General features: G+C 40.3%; 1 protein-coding gene across 3 annotated transcripts; it reads right to left on the bottom strand.

Moving 5' to 3' along the window:
• Nucleotides 1-634: 634 nt before the first annotated feature.
• Nucleotides 635-15,040, bottom strand: LOC111977856 (protein kinase C and casein kinase substrate in neurons protein 2). 3 transcript variants are annotated; one of them, XM_024007598.2, is made up of 10 exons: nt 14,786-15,040; nt 11,994-12,062; nt 11,646-11,802; nt 10,630-10,865; nt 9,820-9,975; nt 4,489-4,664; nt 3,792-3,912; nt 3,540-3,607; nt 1,462-1,541; nt 635-1,324 (listed from the first exon to the last, which is right to left on the bottom strand). In XM_024007598.2, exons 2-10 carry the CDS (start codon nt 12,048-12,050, stop codon nt 1,209-1,211), a joined length of 1,167 nt encoding a protein of 388 aa, XP_023863366.1. In that variant the 5' UTR covers nt 12,051-12,062; nt 14,786-15,040; the 3' UTR covers nt 635-1,208. The 3 variants fall into 3 exon arrangements, with proteins under 3 accessions (XP_023863366.1, XP_023863367.1, XP_023863368.1); XM_024007599.2 differs by lacking the exon at nt 14,786-15,040 and adding an exon at nt 14,487-14,612; XM_024007600.2 differs by lacking the exon at nt 1,462-1,541 and having other exon boundaries at nt 1,177-1,324.
• Nucleotides 15,041-15,383: the final 343 nt, after the last annotated feature.

Raw genomic sequence — 15,383 nt, 5'->3', positions numbered from 1 at the left:
AGATGAACGGTGCAAAGTACAGAGAGATTCTTGATGAAAACCTGCTCCAGAGTGCTCAGGTCCTCAGTCTGGGGCGAAAGTTCACCTTCCAACAGGACAACGACCCTAAGCACACAGCCAAAACAACGCAGGAGTGTCTCAAGTCTCTGAATGTCCTTGAGTGGCCCAGCCAGAGCCTGGACTTGAACCTGATTGAACATCTCTGGAGAGACCTGAAAATAGCTGTGCAGCAACATAGCCCCATMCAACCTGACAGAGCTTGAGAGGATCTGCAGAGAAGAATGGGAGAAACTCCCCAAATACAGCTTGTTGTGTCATACMCAAGAAGACTCGAGGCTGTAATCACTGCCAAAGGTTCTTCAACAAAGTACTGAGTAAAAGCTCTGAATACTTATGGAAATGTCATATTTCAGTTTTTTTTTGGTGTTGCTAAAATAAAAAATAAAACAGTTTTTGCTTTGTCATTGTGGGGTATTGTGTGTAGTTTGATGAGAGAAAAAAATATGTTTGATCAATTTTAGAATAAGGCTGTATCGTAACAAAATGTAGAAAAAGTCAAGGGGTCTGAATACTTTCCGAATGCACTGTATAGCAACACTTTGGTGTCAGTATAAAAAAGACACAAACGTTGAGCTTAGTAAAGAATTAGGACTTTTATTTTTCTAATACAACCCGATGCCAGTTGTAGAACTTAATTTACTAAGAATTATGTATGTCCTTCAATCATCTATAATATGCATTATCATACAGCTTTCCGATTTTAATATCAGCCTACACAAATCCCTGTAAACCTGTGGTCTTTCCTGGTCAAGGGTAAATACTAATACTGCTAATTAAATAATTTTAAAGTAGTGACAGAGGCAGCCAAATGTGTCCCTGCCCACAACCACCTGCAAAAGTAGAAATAGCATGTGATAGAAGTTAATTTATATWGAGCTCAAACCATTTAGGTTAGATTGTAAAATAATTAAGGGAATTGTATGTCTCTCTTTAAGRTATTGGTAACATTACACATTTCAGCTTGATGATTATAACATTGTGAGCGTCAACCTTTTATGTTAATAATTTTTTCCCCCTTCTAATTTCAGAGTCAAATCAAAATTCAAAGTAATTTTGCACCAAAGTGGGTTTTCCCATGAAGACATGCACATTTCATTAAAAAAGTTGCTGACATAATGCTTGAGCATTTTGAGAGTGGTAGGATGACATCACTGCACAACAACTTCCACATAATTGGCAGGGTAGAAGCCGTCCTTCCCTCCGTCCAGCATCCCCCTGCACCACCCCTGGTCGTCCTCCTCCTCAACCTTCAGGAACACCTCACCTGGAATAATACAGGTATGGAAACAGACATGATTCTGGATGACACACTTGAGACATTGGACTGGCAAAAGGAACTGTAGTCTTTCAATGCTTTAGACATAATGCTGAATTTAACTGTGTTTTAAACGGTCATGTCACCTGCTTTAAAGGACAGCTCATCACTTTCCTCTCCCACATAATTATACAGAGCTCGCACCTTCACTCCTCCAATCATCACACTAGAGGATGGAGGAATGATAGAATGAATAAGGGAGTTTATCTAGAAATGTATTACCATAAAACTTCAATTAATTGCCCAGGCATTTATTTCCTTAAATCAATAAACACAATAGGCTCTTATTAGTACCAAGGCGTCTATTTCGCAGTGGTGTAAAGTATGCAAGTAAAAATACCTTAAAGTACTACTTAAGTATTTTTTTGGGGGGGGGGTATTTGTACTTTACTATTCATATATATTTTTTTACTTTTACTTCACTACATTCCTAAAGAAAATCATGTACTTTTTACTCCATACATTTTCCCTGAATACTTAGCAGGACAGGAAAATTGTCTAATTCACTCGCTTATGAAGAGAACATCCTTGGTCATCCCTACTGCCTCTCATCTGGCGGACTTACTAAACACAAATACGTAATTTGTAAATTAATGTCTGAGTGTTGGCGTGTGCCCCTGGCTATCCAGAAATATAAAAAACAAGAAGATTGTGCCATCTGGGTTTAATAATGTAAGGAATTTGAAATTATTTACACTTTAGCTTTTATTTTTTATACTTAAGTATATTTTAGCAATTACATATACTTTTGATACGTAAGTATATTTATAACCAAATATTTGTAGACTTCTACTGAAGTAGAAAAAGTACCCAATTGTCATACTTGAATAAAAGTAAAGATAACTTAATAGAAAATTACTCAAGTGTTACGTCCGTCGTCAAATGAATGAGACCAAAGCGCAGCGTGGAAAGTGTTCATGATATTTAATAATGAACTCCGACAAAATAACAAAATACAAAACCGAACGTAAAGTTCTGCAGGGCTAGACAGCAACTATGCAAAAACAAGATCACACAAACTAGGGTGGAAAGCAGGCTGCCTAAGTATGATTCCCAATCAGAGACAACGATAGACAGCTGCCTCTGATTGGGAACCATACCCGGCCAACAAAGAAATTGAAAACTAGAATGCCCACCCAAATCACACCTTGACCTAACCAAATAGAGAAATAAAAAGGCTCTCTCAGGTCAGGGTGTGACCTCAAGTAAACGTGAAAGTCACCCAGTAAAATACTACTTGAGTAAAAGTCTAAAAGTATTTGGTTTTAAATATACTTAAGTATCAAATGTAAATGTAATTATTAAAACATACTTAAGTATTAAAAGTAAAAGTATTAATCATTTCACATTCCTTATATTAAGAAAACCAGATGGCACTATTCTTGTTTTTTACTTATTTACGGATAGACATCTTATTTACACACAGACATCATTTACAAATTTAGCATTTGTGTTTAGTGAGTCCGCCAGATCAGAGGCAGTAGGGATGACCAGGGATGTTCTCTGGATAAGTGTGTGAAGTGGACCATTTCCTGTCCTGCTAAGCATTCAAAATGTAACAAGTACTTTTGGGTGTCAGGGAAAATGTTTGGATTAAAGAGTACATTATATTCTTTAGGATTGTAGTGAAGTAAAAGTAAAAGTTGTCAAAAAGATAAATAGTAAGGTAAAGTACAGATACCCCCCAAAAACGACTTAATTAGTACTTTAAAGTATTTTTACTTAAGTACTTTACACCACTCGCTAGAAGTTCTGTTAGCAGCCAATGGCTAGCAGTTTCTTACTGGGGATGAAAATGGATGCTTGCCATAATTTTTTCTAGTCATTACTGAATTATTTTATGTAACAAATCAAACATTAAACCTTGTAAACAATTCACGGTAATTCATGGTAACTTTGTAAACAATTCATTTAGACCCAGCCTTTATTTGTTGAAATGTATTTGAGACTCAACGTTTAATTGACGTTTTACAGTAATCAATTGTAGTGGACATGGTAAATATGTTGGATACAAATACACAAATACACAAATAACACAAATACACACAAATACACACACACACACACACACACACACACACACACACACACACACACACACACACACACACACACACACACACACACACACACACACACACACACACACACACACACAGCTTACGGTTTATCCTTATGGCCTTTCTTGTCTCTTTTTTTATTTTTCGGCTTCTTTACAGGTGCGATCCATTCCTGATGATACAGATAAGCGTTAGTTCTTCCTTCTCATTAAACTCTCTCCATATCATTTGATTTCTCACAACACATGGTATGTATACAGTAGTAATCAGAGCTCTCTCTCTATATGGCTGGTGGGAATACGCCTATCAACACTAGCAAAGGTCAAAGGTCAATATAATGAGTAACAGTTGTATACCTCAATCGTTGGCCAGTCAGTGGGCATGCCTGGGCCGTGGTTGTTCTTCCACCACTTTAGATCGTCCGCCTCACTGATGGACGTGAGAGTGTGGTGGAGCTCACTGTACACGGTCTTCACACTGACAGACAGAGACAGCCAGAATGGGAGAGGATATTAATACACTGTACACATAGATCATCACAGACGTTTCACAAACACACACACACACGACTCTATGCACACTCACACTGACACTCCAACACACACCCACAAACTCACACACTTCATTTGCTCACACGCACACACAACACGCACACACATTCATGCTGACTCTATAAACACGCACGCACGCACACACACTCACATACAATCATTATATACGCTGCTGCTACTCTGTTTATCATATATATCCTGATGCATAGTCACCTTACCCCTATGCATATCTACCCCTACCACTCCAGTGTCCCTGAACATTGTAAATATGGTATTGGTACTGACTCTGAAACTGACTCTGTATATACAGTAGGTTACTTACTTTCTTGTGTTTTTTTTACAGACATTTTTTTAATAGTACTACTGATATCGATTACTGCATTGCTGGGAAAGAGCTTGCATGAAAAGCATTTCACTGTACTTGTGTATGTGACAATAAAACTTGAAACACACATGCACCCACATGAGTGAGGAGAGAGACAGAAGGAGGAGGCTCCTGTACCTTTCATTGTTGGTGATGTCCAGGTGTCTGTGGATGGACAGGAAGGCCTGTTTGAGGAAGCTGATCCTCTTCCTCTCCTCCTCCTGCGATTGGTCAAAAATGGCCTCCATTTCCTCCATGTAGCGAGGCGCGTAGGACGTTACATCCTCCAACACCTTCTCATATTTCTCGCGGACCTGTCACAACATCAGAGTAGTGATGTCATACCATAAAAACACATCTTGCCACCAAAGACTGTGTTAGCTTTCCAACAAAAACTGTGTAAGCTTGCCACCAAAGACTGTGTAAGCTTGCCAACAAAGACTTTGTAAGCTTGCCAACAAAGACTGTGTAAGCTTGCCACAAAAGACTGTGTAGCTTGCCAACAAAGACTGTGTAAGACTTGCCAACAAAAGACTGTGTAAGCTTGCCACCAAAGATTGTGGTAAGCTTGCCAACAAAGACTGTGTAAGACTTGCCAACAAAGACTGTGTAAGCTTGCCACCAAAGATTGTGTAAGCTTGCCAACAAAGACTTTGTAAGCTTGCCAACAAAGACTGTGTAAGTTTGCCAACGAATACTGTAAGCTTGCCACACACATTGTTTTAACGTAATCTGTCAATGTATTGTGACGTGGAATCTATGTGGAAATTTGAAATTGGATTTGAAAAAAGCAATCAACTGTTGTTTTGAGGGTGACATTTCATCACGGATATCAAATTACAATACAGAAAAACCTTGTATGAAATATGTTGAATTTGTACATTTAAAACAGATCTTCAAGGTTATATCCACTTTCAGAAGAAAATAACAACAGGCCGGGCAGCATCTTCTACTGGATAATTGATCTATCTACAGCTACCCTTTGGTCTCCCATCCAAGGTTTTAACCAAGCCAAGCCCAGCCCTCCTTAGCTATGATATTTGTCACTGACTATTTCCAAAGTGCTATCATGAGAACGATTGTTGAGAGATCTCCACTTAAAAACTAAATATACTCACTGTTGCTATTGACGTCATTCCAAAGGGTAGGTTTAACAGAGCAATTGAAATGTGACCATACTTTGTCACTCATATATCATCAATGTTGCTATTTAGGCCTATATAGCATTTGCAAAGTCATCAACAGCTATTGTTTAAATTCACCCCAGAATTGAACTAAAAATAGACAATACAATAGGCCTTGGTTTTCAAGCCCTGGTTGATTTCAAATTGAAGGATATTTTGTGATTTTGAATTGTGTTTGGATATCAACACAACCAAATATCAGTATTTGAAGGATATAAATCTTCTGTTTGTATAGTTACATCTGTGCCAATGACTTAGTCCAGCTTTAATTCCAGTTTGTCTACAAATTCATAATTTAATAAATCATTAATACGTTGTATTCATGTCTCCATCTCAACCAAAAGTTAAAGTTAAAGAATAGTTTAAAGTGCATTTCAAGTTTGATTTGATTTAGTCCTATTCTTTAAATTAGATTTTCGGTTGAGATGGATACATCAATCCAACATATMAATTATTCATTTGTAGACTAACTGGAATTAAAGCCAGACTAAGTCAGTGGCAGATGAAACTATCCAATCAGAAGATACATCTCCTTCAAATGTTGATATTTGGTTGCGTTGACAACCAAACATTCTTCAATATCACTTTTATCATACAATAAATAGCTTGTTAACTTGTCGACAAGATAACAAATTATATGTTGGATTCACGTCTCCAACTCAACCAAAAATAAAAGTTAAAGAATGGGATTAAGCCAGTGGCTCAGATGGAACTATCCAGGCTGTAGATACATCTCCTTTAAATGTTGATATTGTCAACCAAGCACAATTCAATATTACTATGTAATACAGTAAACATTCAACTTTAAAATGAGTAACACATCCGTGGCCACATTTCGAGGTTACTGAAACGATACATTTCTTCTTATGTAATCATATATAAAGCGTGCATGTTCAAGATAGCATGCACAGGTCATCGCAGGTTTGTGGAGATCTTCACAATTGCTGTGACAATCTGCGCAGAATCTTAAATGGCATTGATCACATGCACTCTGTACTTTTAATGTAATCTCAACTGCAGTCCAGGTCATTTAGTTCCGCTATTAGATGAAGCACAGTAAACAGCTGTATAAATAAACTGAAATTGTATTCCCATTTTAACGTTGCAGTGCTTCTAAATGGTTGAAAGCACCGTGATCACACTTTGGAAATTCAACACACTTTTGCCTGTGTTTTTAAGTGAGGGAATATAGGTTGTCATCTCATTGATCTATGTCTCAACCCAATATTATCCAAGTTGAAATGTTGTGGTGTGCCCAGTTGGATGTGTAATTTATGCACAGTACCAGTCAAACKTTTGGACACACCTACTCAGGGTTTTTCTATAATGTTACTATTTTCTACATTGTAGAACAATAGTGAAGACATAAAAACTATGAAATAACACATATGGAATCATGTAGTAACCAAAAATGTGTTAAACAAATCAAAATATATTTTATATTTGAGATTCTTCAAAGTAGCCACCCTTTGCCTGAATGACAGCTTTGTACAATCTTGGCACTCTCTTAACCAGCTTCATGAGGTAGTCAACTGGAATGCATTTCAATGAATAGGTGTGCCTTGTAAAAAGTTCATTTGTGGAATTTCTTTCCTTCTTAATGCATTTGAGCCAATCAGTTGTGTTGTGACAAGGTAGGGGTGGTATTCAGATATCCCTATTTGGTAAAATACCAATGCCATATTATGGCAAGAACAGCTCAAATAAGTAAAGAGAAACAACAGTCCATCATTACTTTAAGACGTGAAGGTCAGTCAACATTTCAAGAACTTTGAAAGTTTCTTCAAGTGCAGTCGCAAAAACCATCAAGCGCTATGATGAAACTGACTCTCATGAGGACCGCCACAGGAATGGAAGACCCAGAGTTACCTCTGCTGCAGAAGATAAGTTCATTAGAGTTAACTGCACCTCAGATTGCAGCCCAAATAAATGCTTCACAGAGTTCAAGTAACAGACACATCTCAACATCAACTGTTCAGAGGAGACTGCGTGAATCAGGCTTTCATGGTCGAATTGCTGCAAAGAAACCACTACTAAAGGACACCAATAATAAGAAGAGACTTGCTTGGGCCAAGAAACACAAGCAATGGACATTAGTGCGGTGGAAATCTGTCCTTTGGTCTGATGAGTCCAAATCTGAGATTTTTGGTTCCAACCACCATGTCTTTGTAAGATGCAGAGTAGGTGAGTGGATTATCTCTGCATGTGTGGTTCCCACCATGAAGCATGGAGGAGGTGTGATGGTGTGGTGGTGCTTTGCTGGTAACACTGTCAGTGATTTATTTAGAATTCAAGGCACACTTAACCAGCATGGCTACCACAGCATTCTGCAGCGATACACCATCCCATCTGGTTTGGGCTTAGTAGGACTATAATGACCCAAAACACACCTCCAGGCTGTGTAAGGGCTATTTGACCAAGAAGGGGGGTGATGGAGTGTTGCATCAGATGACCTGGCCTCCACAATCACCCAACCTCAACCCAATTGAGATGGTTTGGGATAAGTTGGACTGCAGAGCGAAGGAAAAGCATCCAACAAGTGCTCAGCATATGTGGGAACTCCTTCAAGACTGTTGGAAAAGCATTCCAGGTGAAGCTGGTTGAGAGAATGCCAAGAGTGTGCAAAGCTGTCAACAAAGGTAAAGGGTGGCTACTTTGAAGAATCTCAAATATAAAATATATTTTGATTTCTTTAACACTTTTTTGGTTATTATATGGTTCCATATGTGCTATTTCATAGTTTTGATGTCTTCACTATTATCTTGCAATGTAGAAAATAGAAACATTAAGAAAAACTCTTGAATGAGTAGGTGTGTCCAAACTTTTGACTGGTGCTGTATATGAATGTATATGAATGGACCTTTCTGGTTTTGCCAGTTTCCCTATATACTGTACACTACATGAAAAAAATATGTGGACACCTGCTCGTTGAATATCCCATTCCAAAACCATGGGCATTAACATGGACTTGGTCCCACCTTTGTTGCAATAACAGCCTCCACTCTTCTGGGAAGGCTTTAAACTAAATGTTGGGCGATTAGGCCTGGTTCACAGTCAGCGTCCCAATTCATCCCAAAGGTGTTTGATGAGGTTGAGGTCAGGGCTCTGTGCAGGCAAGTCAAGTTCTACCACACCRATCTCGACAAACCATTTCTTTATGGACATTGCTTTGTGGACTGGGGCATTGTCATTCCGAAAACAAGAAAGGGCCTTCCCCAAACTGTTGCCACAAAGTTGGAAGCACAGAATCGTCTAGAATGTCATTGTATGCTGTGCTGTTAAGATTTATCTTCCCTGGAACTAGGGGCCTAGCCCGAACTATGAAAAACAGCCCCAGGCCATTATACCACCTCCATCAAACTTTACAGTTGGCACTATGCATTGGGGCAGGTAGCTGGTGGATGGATGATAGATGGTGAAGTGTGATTCATCACTCCAGAGAATGCGTTTCCACTGCTCCAGAGTCCAATGGCGGCGAGCTTTACACCACTCCAGTCGACGCTTGGCATTGTGATCTTAGACTTGTGTGTGGCTGCTCGGCCATGCAAACCCATTTCATGAAGCTCCCAAAGAATGGTTATTGTGCTTATGTTGCTTCCAGAGGCAGTTTGAACTCGGTAGTGAGTGTTTCAACCGAGGACATTTTTACGCGCTAATCGCTTCAGCTCTCAGCAGTCCTGTTCTGTGAGCTTGTGTGGCCTAACACTTCGCAGCTGAGCCGTTGTTGCTCCTAGATGTTTCCACTTCACAATAACMGCGCTTACAGTTAACTGGGGCAGCTCTAGCAGGGCAGAAATTTGACAAACTGACTTGTTGGAAAGGTGGCATCCTATGACTGTGCCATGTTGAAAGTCACTGAGCTCTTCAGTACCGGCCATTCTACTGCCAATGTTTGTCTATGGAGATTGCATGGCTGTGTGCTGTATTTTATACACCTGTCAGTAACGTGTGTGGCTGAAATAGCCGAATCCACTTATTTGAAGGGGTGTCCACATACTTTTGTATATATAGTGTAAGTTAAAATAATTTACTACTGGATAAACAAAGATGGTGCCYAACAATAACATGGAAGTTGGTTACTATGGTGGTTACAATAACACATTTTTGCCCCTGCCATAAAAGGAAACTGTATGTGGGAAAAATTCCGTAAAACAGTCTACCAGATGGGGGCATGGGCTAGGGAAGTGCAACATTTCCATATCTGGCAAGTTGAGCATCCCACACTCTCAGATGAATGAACATAAATTTAGCAGTTGTGAGTTAGTAGCCTTTCAGTTTTTCTCACTTTGTCTTTCTCCTCACTGGCCTTCTCTCGAGCGTCTTGAATCTTTTTCAGTTTCTCCGGACTCAGCTCTGTGTTCTCCKTGGCCTGCGTCTCTCTGTCTATGGCTATCTGTTCCTTATGGCAAGCCTTATGGTATGCACCACGGGCTTTCTCCAGCTACGACATACGGGTAAAAATATGCAAAACAAAGTTAAAACATTGTATGCCCTGCTTCCATGAAMATGCCGCTCACTACTCATCAGATCTGGGTTCAAATACTACTTTGACCCTTTCAAATACTTTGAGTGTTTGCTTTAGCCTGCCTTGGAGTGCCAAGTAGTGGGTGGGGTTTTCACATWTGGCACTTTTTAATTGGTTTCAATGCAAAAGACTTCTCAATCAAGCACAGCTAAAGTAAATAATAAAATAAAAAATGTATTTGAACCCAGTTCTACTACTCATGTCCTACTACTCATAGGCTAAAATAACACCTCCCTTGGGAGTAATTCAATCACTATAATAGGGTGTGCCGCATACAGTAGGATACATAAAATATATTTTGAGGGTTCAGGAATTTATCACCTAGCTTCTAATCTTACCAGCAACGGGTAAGCCTTGCATGCCACTAGCCTTGGAGATGTAAATGTAATGCTGCCCAAACGTAGACTACAGTAAAACTAAACTACTGTAGAGAAACAGTTAGGCATAAAGTTGACTTCCTTGTAGTCAAGCAATAGGGATGTGAAGTACAATCCCCAACGCACACAAATGCGGGCCCATTTGGTCAGTTCACGAAGATGTAATGTACACCTAACATATGGGTTTTGTAACCTTTCCCAGCCTCTTGGCCCAGGGTTTCTGAGCGCGTGCAAACCCTGTCTCGTTTTCGTGGGTCTCACGGAATCCACAGAATATCTTCTTAGGGAAGGTATCCTTCTGCCAGCTCTTTACTCTGTCCCCCTCCTCTGTAACGAGGGACTGGGAGATAGAGGAATGGAGAATGGATAGACGCTCAGCGGAGGAGAAGAAACACTGCCACGCTCTCATGAGGGAGCCATAGAGCGGCCCTAGGGTGATAGAGAAGAGAAAGGGAAAGATAAAAAGAGAGAAGACTTTTAACTGATTAGGGAATGATAACTAATTAGATTGATGCAACCTAGACACAGGGGTAAACGTAACATAGTAAACAAAAATCCAGAGACACTCAATTTACTGTGATATTTTACGTTTGGTATGGTATGCATTCATTTGTGGATGTCCATCAACCATTTCTTATGATATGTTACAAATTACAATTCGTATGATGTGTTACAAATTGCAATTTGTACAATATGTCATGAATTTTCTATACGTATGATATGTTATGAATTTCAATTTGTTGTGACTAACATTAACTAGGTTGCTTGGTCGCTGACGGTAATGTTAGCTAGGCTAGGGGTAAGGTTAATGTTAGGTTTAGGGTTAGGAGTTAGGTTAAAGGGTTTTTAAGGTTAGGGTTAGCTAGCATGCTAAGTAGTTGCAAAGTTGCTAATTATCTCAAATGCAAAAGTTGTCTGTGATGAAATTCGAACACGCATCCTTTGAGTTGCTAGACGTTTGTGTTATTTTGTAAACTTCTGTCTTATGTATCCATACCAAATGTACCATACTGTATCATACTAATTTGAGTGTCCCGGATTTCCGTTTAATATGTTACGTCTAGTCTATGAGAACAGCCTGATTGATAATACAAAGACCAGGTAGGAGGATTTGGCATAGTGTATTTGTTCACAATTTTGACAGTTTATAATGAGTGCTATAGGATAGAAGTCCAGTCCTGAAGTCCTCCTTGGTTCTCCTTCACTTACGGGCGTCTACTATGGCCTTCCACTTGCTGCCCCACTCACTGAGCTGCTGGGCATACTGCTTTTCTACTTTGGCCCTCTCATTGAAACAGGCCATGATATCTTTACATGCATGGAAGGACTGGTCAGTGCGTCGGACGGTTCGCTCATAGTTCCCTGGCTGGGGAGGAAGAGGGGTAGAGAGGGATGGCGGAGAGAAGAGTTGATCAGGATCAGGAGGAACTGCAGAAAGAGGTATTGCTATAGAATCGACTCTCCTATTATAAGAACACATAGAAAATCAGTTCATGGTAGTCATGAACTGTTGTAAAAGGTTCATGTTTATATTCATATCTGTAACTTCCTGCTCACCATCCAGAAGCTCTGCATCCCGGAGTCCTCATGGGGTTCTCTAGGGAGCGTCGACATTTTTGGGTATGTCTTTGAAGAGCAGAGGAAAAGATCATAAACAACCTTCAGTACTTTCACAGAGATTTCATCATTATATGAAGTACTGTGCCGTGTTACAATTCCAACCAAGTGGGTTAACCCTATTGGCTCGATGTGTAGGGTGTTTGCCTTTCATACCAGCAACCCGGGTTTGCATCCCTGCACCGTAGTTCTATACATTGCTGTCAGAAGTGGGATGGCGGCCGTGGGCAGTGGTGTAAAGGTACTTTAAAGTACTACTTAAGTCATTTTTGKGGCATCTGTACTTTACCTTATTATTTATATTTTGACAACTTTTACTTTTACTTCACTACATTCATAAAGAAAATAATGTACTTTTTACTCCATACATTTTCCCTGACACCCAAAAGTGCTCGTTACATTTTGACAGGAAAATAGTCAAATTCACGCACTTATCAAGAGAACACCCCTGGTTATCCCTACTGCCTCTGATCTGGCGGACTACCTAAACAGAAATACTTAATTTGTAAATTAATGTCTGAGTGTTGGAGTGTGCCCTGGCAATCTGTAAATAAAAAATATATATACAAATTGTGCTGTCTGGTTTGCATAATATATGGAATTTGAAATGATTAATACTTTTACTTTTACTTTGATACTTCAGCATATTTTAGCAAGTTTAGCAAGTCCATGTTTTTAGACTTTTACTCAAGTAGTATTTTACTGGGTGACTTTCACTTGAGACATTTTCTATTAAGGTATCTTTACTTTTACTCATGTATGACAACTGGGTACTTTATACGCCACTAGCCGTGGGGCCATCGGAACGCACGGCCCAGGACATGTGAGGGGGCTGAGCAGTCGAAGCACGGGGATTTGCCTCCCTGTTAGGAAGGGGCAGTGCAGCTATATGAGCCACATTACAATTCTTACCAAGTGGGTTACACCTATTGGCTCGATGCGTAGGGTGTTTACCTTTTACGCCAGCAACCCGTGTTCGCTTCCCTGCCCCGCCATTCATTATAATATCAACAGATATACATCTGTCTTTTAAATATAAGCATTTGGCTCTTGAATCTGAAATGTACATACCAGTGATCAAACTTAATGGCTTGATGACATAATTAGTACAGATTTGTACAGAATCTACTCAAATTAAATATGAAATATAATATGATTTGGAATATACAGAATCTCATTGAAATCGATAATGCAACAAACAACTACAAACAGCTCCTACACTGAGCCTTCGGAACTGGGACCAGCTGCAACATTATTTATACATTACATTGCTTACATCTATGATATACTAGCTGAACCAGAGGAGGCTGGTGGGGGGAGCTATAGGAGGACGGGCTCATTGTAATGGCTGGGATGGCAGAAATGGAATGGTATCAAACACATCAAACGCGTAGAAACCACATGTTTGACTCCGTTCCATGAATTCCACTCCAGCCTTTACAATGACCCCATCCTTCTATAGTGCCTGACACCAGCCTCCTCTGCTCTGAAYCCATCGTGAGTAAGGGGAGTGTCATTCCGAGACTGGAATTTATAGACTGGAATCTAACAGCAGGAATAGAACACCCGCTCCGACATTCTTCCTGCTGCTGTCCCAAAATAAACAGGGAGGGAAAGGTCATATTTCCCTGGCTCTGACTAACGGCCTCCCTCACTATTAGCCGAGCCATCTCCTACTCTCACACGTCCCTTCCACGCTCATGGAAAACATGACAACAAAGTGCGATGGGAGAGAGTTTGGGTTTAGCAAATCAGATAATATGCCTACTGTAGTTCTAAGTCAAAGCTTTGTTTGAAATAATTAACACAGCTTTGTTATAACCCAACTGAGGAACTGAGGTACTTTGAACAGTACAAGATAAAAACAGATTYCTGCACAAACACACAAGCACTCAGACACTTACAGGCTTATTTATCTCTCTAACACATTGGCACTTTGTTGGCTGAGTGATAATTTCCTCTGTGTGAAACTGACTAACCGCACCTCATCACAAGACTAACGCAGAGGGAAGAGAAGAACCAAGGTTTTGTCCCCGAAAAGTTCTCCCCCTTGCTGCTGTGCTTATCTACCATCTCCCTCCCTCAGCTGGTCTTCTATGCCATGATATAACAGTACAGAAGGCCTACTGTTGATAAATGTCACAGGATTGTTGTTCGGTTTTAAATATAGTCCCACTATAGCAACTTTGTTTTATTACATGTCTGTCTCTACCCATCTCTTCCTCTGCATGCCGAGGTAAGGTGGGTAGGGGACTGGGGTTTTTAAGTATCAATTGGCTAGTTTGTCTTGGCTCAGTTTCACAACACTGAACAGTATCATAGACTATAATTCAAATAAAAATAAATTCAAGTTGCATTCAATCATTACAAGGATCAAGTCCTCATTCAAACATGACAAAATAAAAACCATGCCGGGGAGAATCCATCACTTACATGTCTCCCTCTGAATCACCAGTGACTACTCAAGTGGCCACTTGCTAGTTCTAGGGCCGTTCCGACTTTCTCTCCCTTTCTCTCCGTCTCTCTTTTCTCTCCGAATGCCTCTCCCACAACACATGTTCCTCACTCCTCACTCACTGACCCAATTTTCCCTGGCACTTAAAGTTACACACACCAGTGTGATCTGAAAGACTGAGTCACCAAGGCAGATCCAACGAAAGTAAGACAGAGACAGTGAATTTGCATGAAAATCACACAATGATTGATGGGCAAGAGGAAAAGAACGTTCTTACCTTTCTCTCCTCTTCTGTTAGCAGGGCTGTTCCATCCTAATGCTCATTCCACTGTTGGTCAAATTGCTGTTGCTATCCAAGTCTCCCCATCCCTCCTTTTCTCTCCTCGTAGTTTCCTTAATACTCAGTGTGTAAGATGATTCGTTTCGCCTACCCCTTCTTGCTCGCTCACTGTTTCCCTCTCTCTCCACAACTCTTACAACTCTTAGTCTATTACAAAAACAGCTGGAAGAAACYTCATCCYCCTCCTCCTCTCCTTCCCTCCCTCCCTCCCTTACTCTCCTTCCCTCACCTCTCTCAATATGGTGCTAATGAATTGTAGAAGTTCATTTTGACCCTCTACTGGTCACAGCGTTGTGTCAATGTGGCACTGCGTCATGGGAGCTTATTAGTGTGTGAGTGAGGGGTGGCCCGTGAACTGTCACGTTCACCCTGTGCACTTTTGCAACACTCCATTCTCTGATGAGACTTGGGATTTGTCTGTTTTAAGAGACTATGCCGCCATGCTCTCAGGCCACATAGTGCACACGCTGCCACACTACTTGGGTGCAAAGTGGGAGTTGGAGTTTCCCTGATGCAGCGGGTCCTTGCAACCCAC

The sequence above is a fragment of the Salvelinus sp. IW2-2015 genome, linkage group LG18 (assembly GCF_002910315.2).
Source record: "Salvelinus sp. IW2-2015 linkage group LG18, ASM291031v2, whole genome shotgun sequence".
Classification (NCBI taxonomy): Eukaryota; Metazoa; Chordata; class Actinopteri; order Salmoniformes; family Salmonidae; genus Salvelinus; species Salvelinus sp. IW2-2015.
This window is presented reverse-complemented; position numbering and strand designations above follow the sequence as displayed.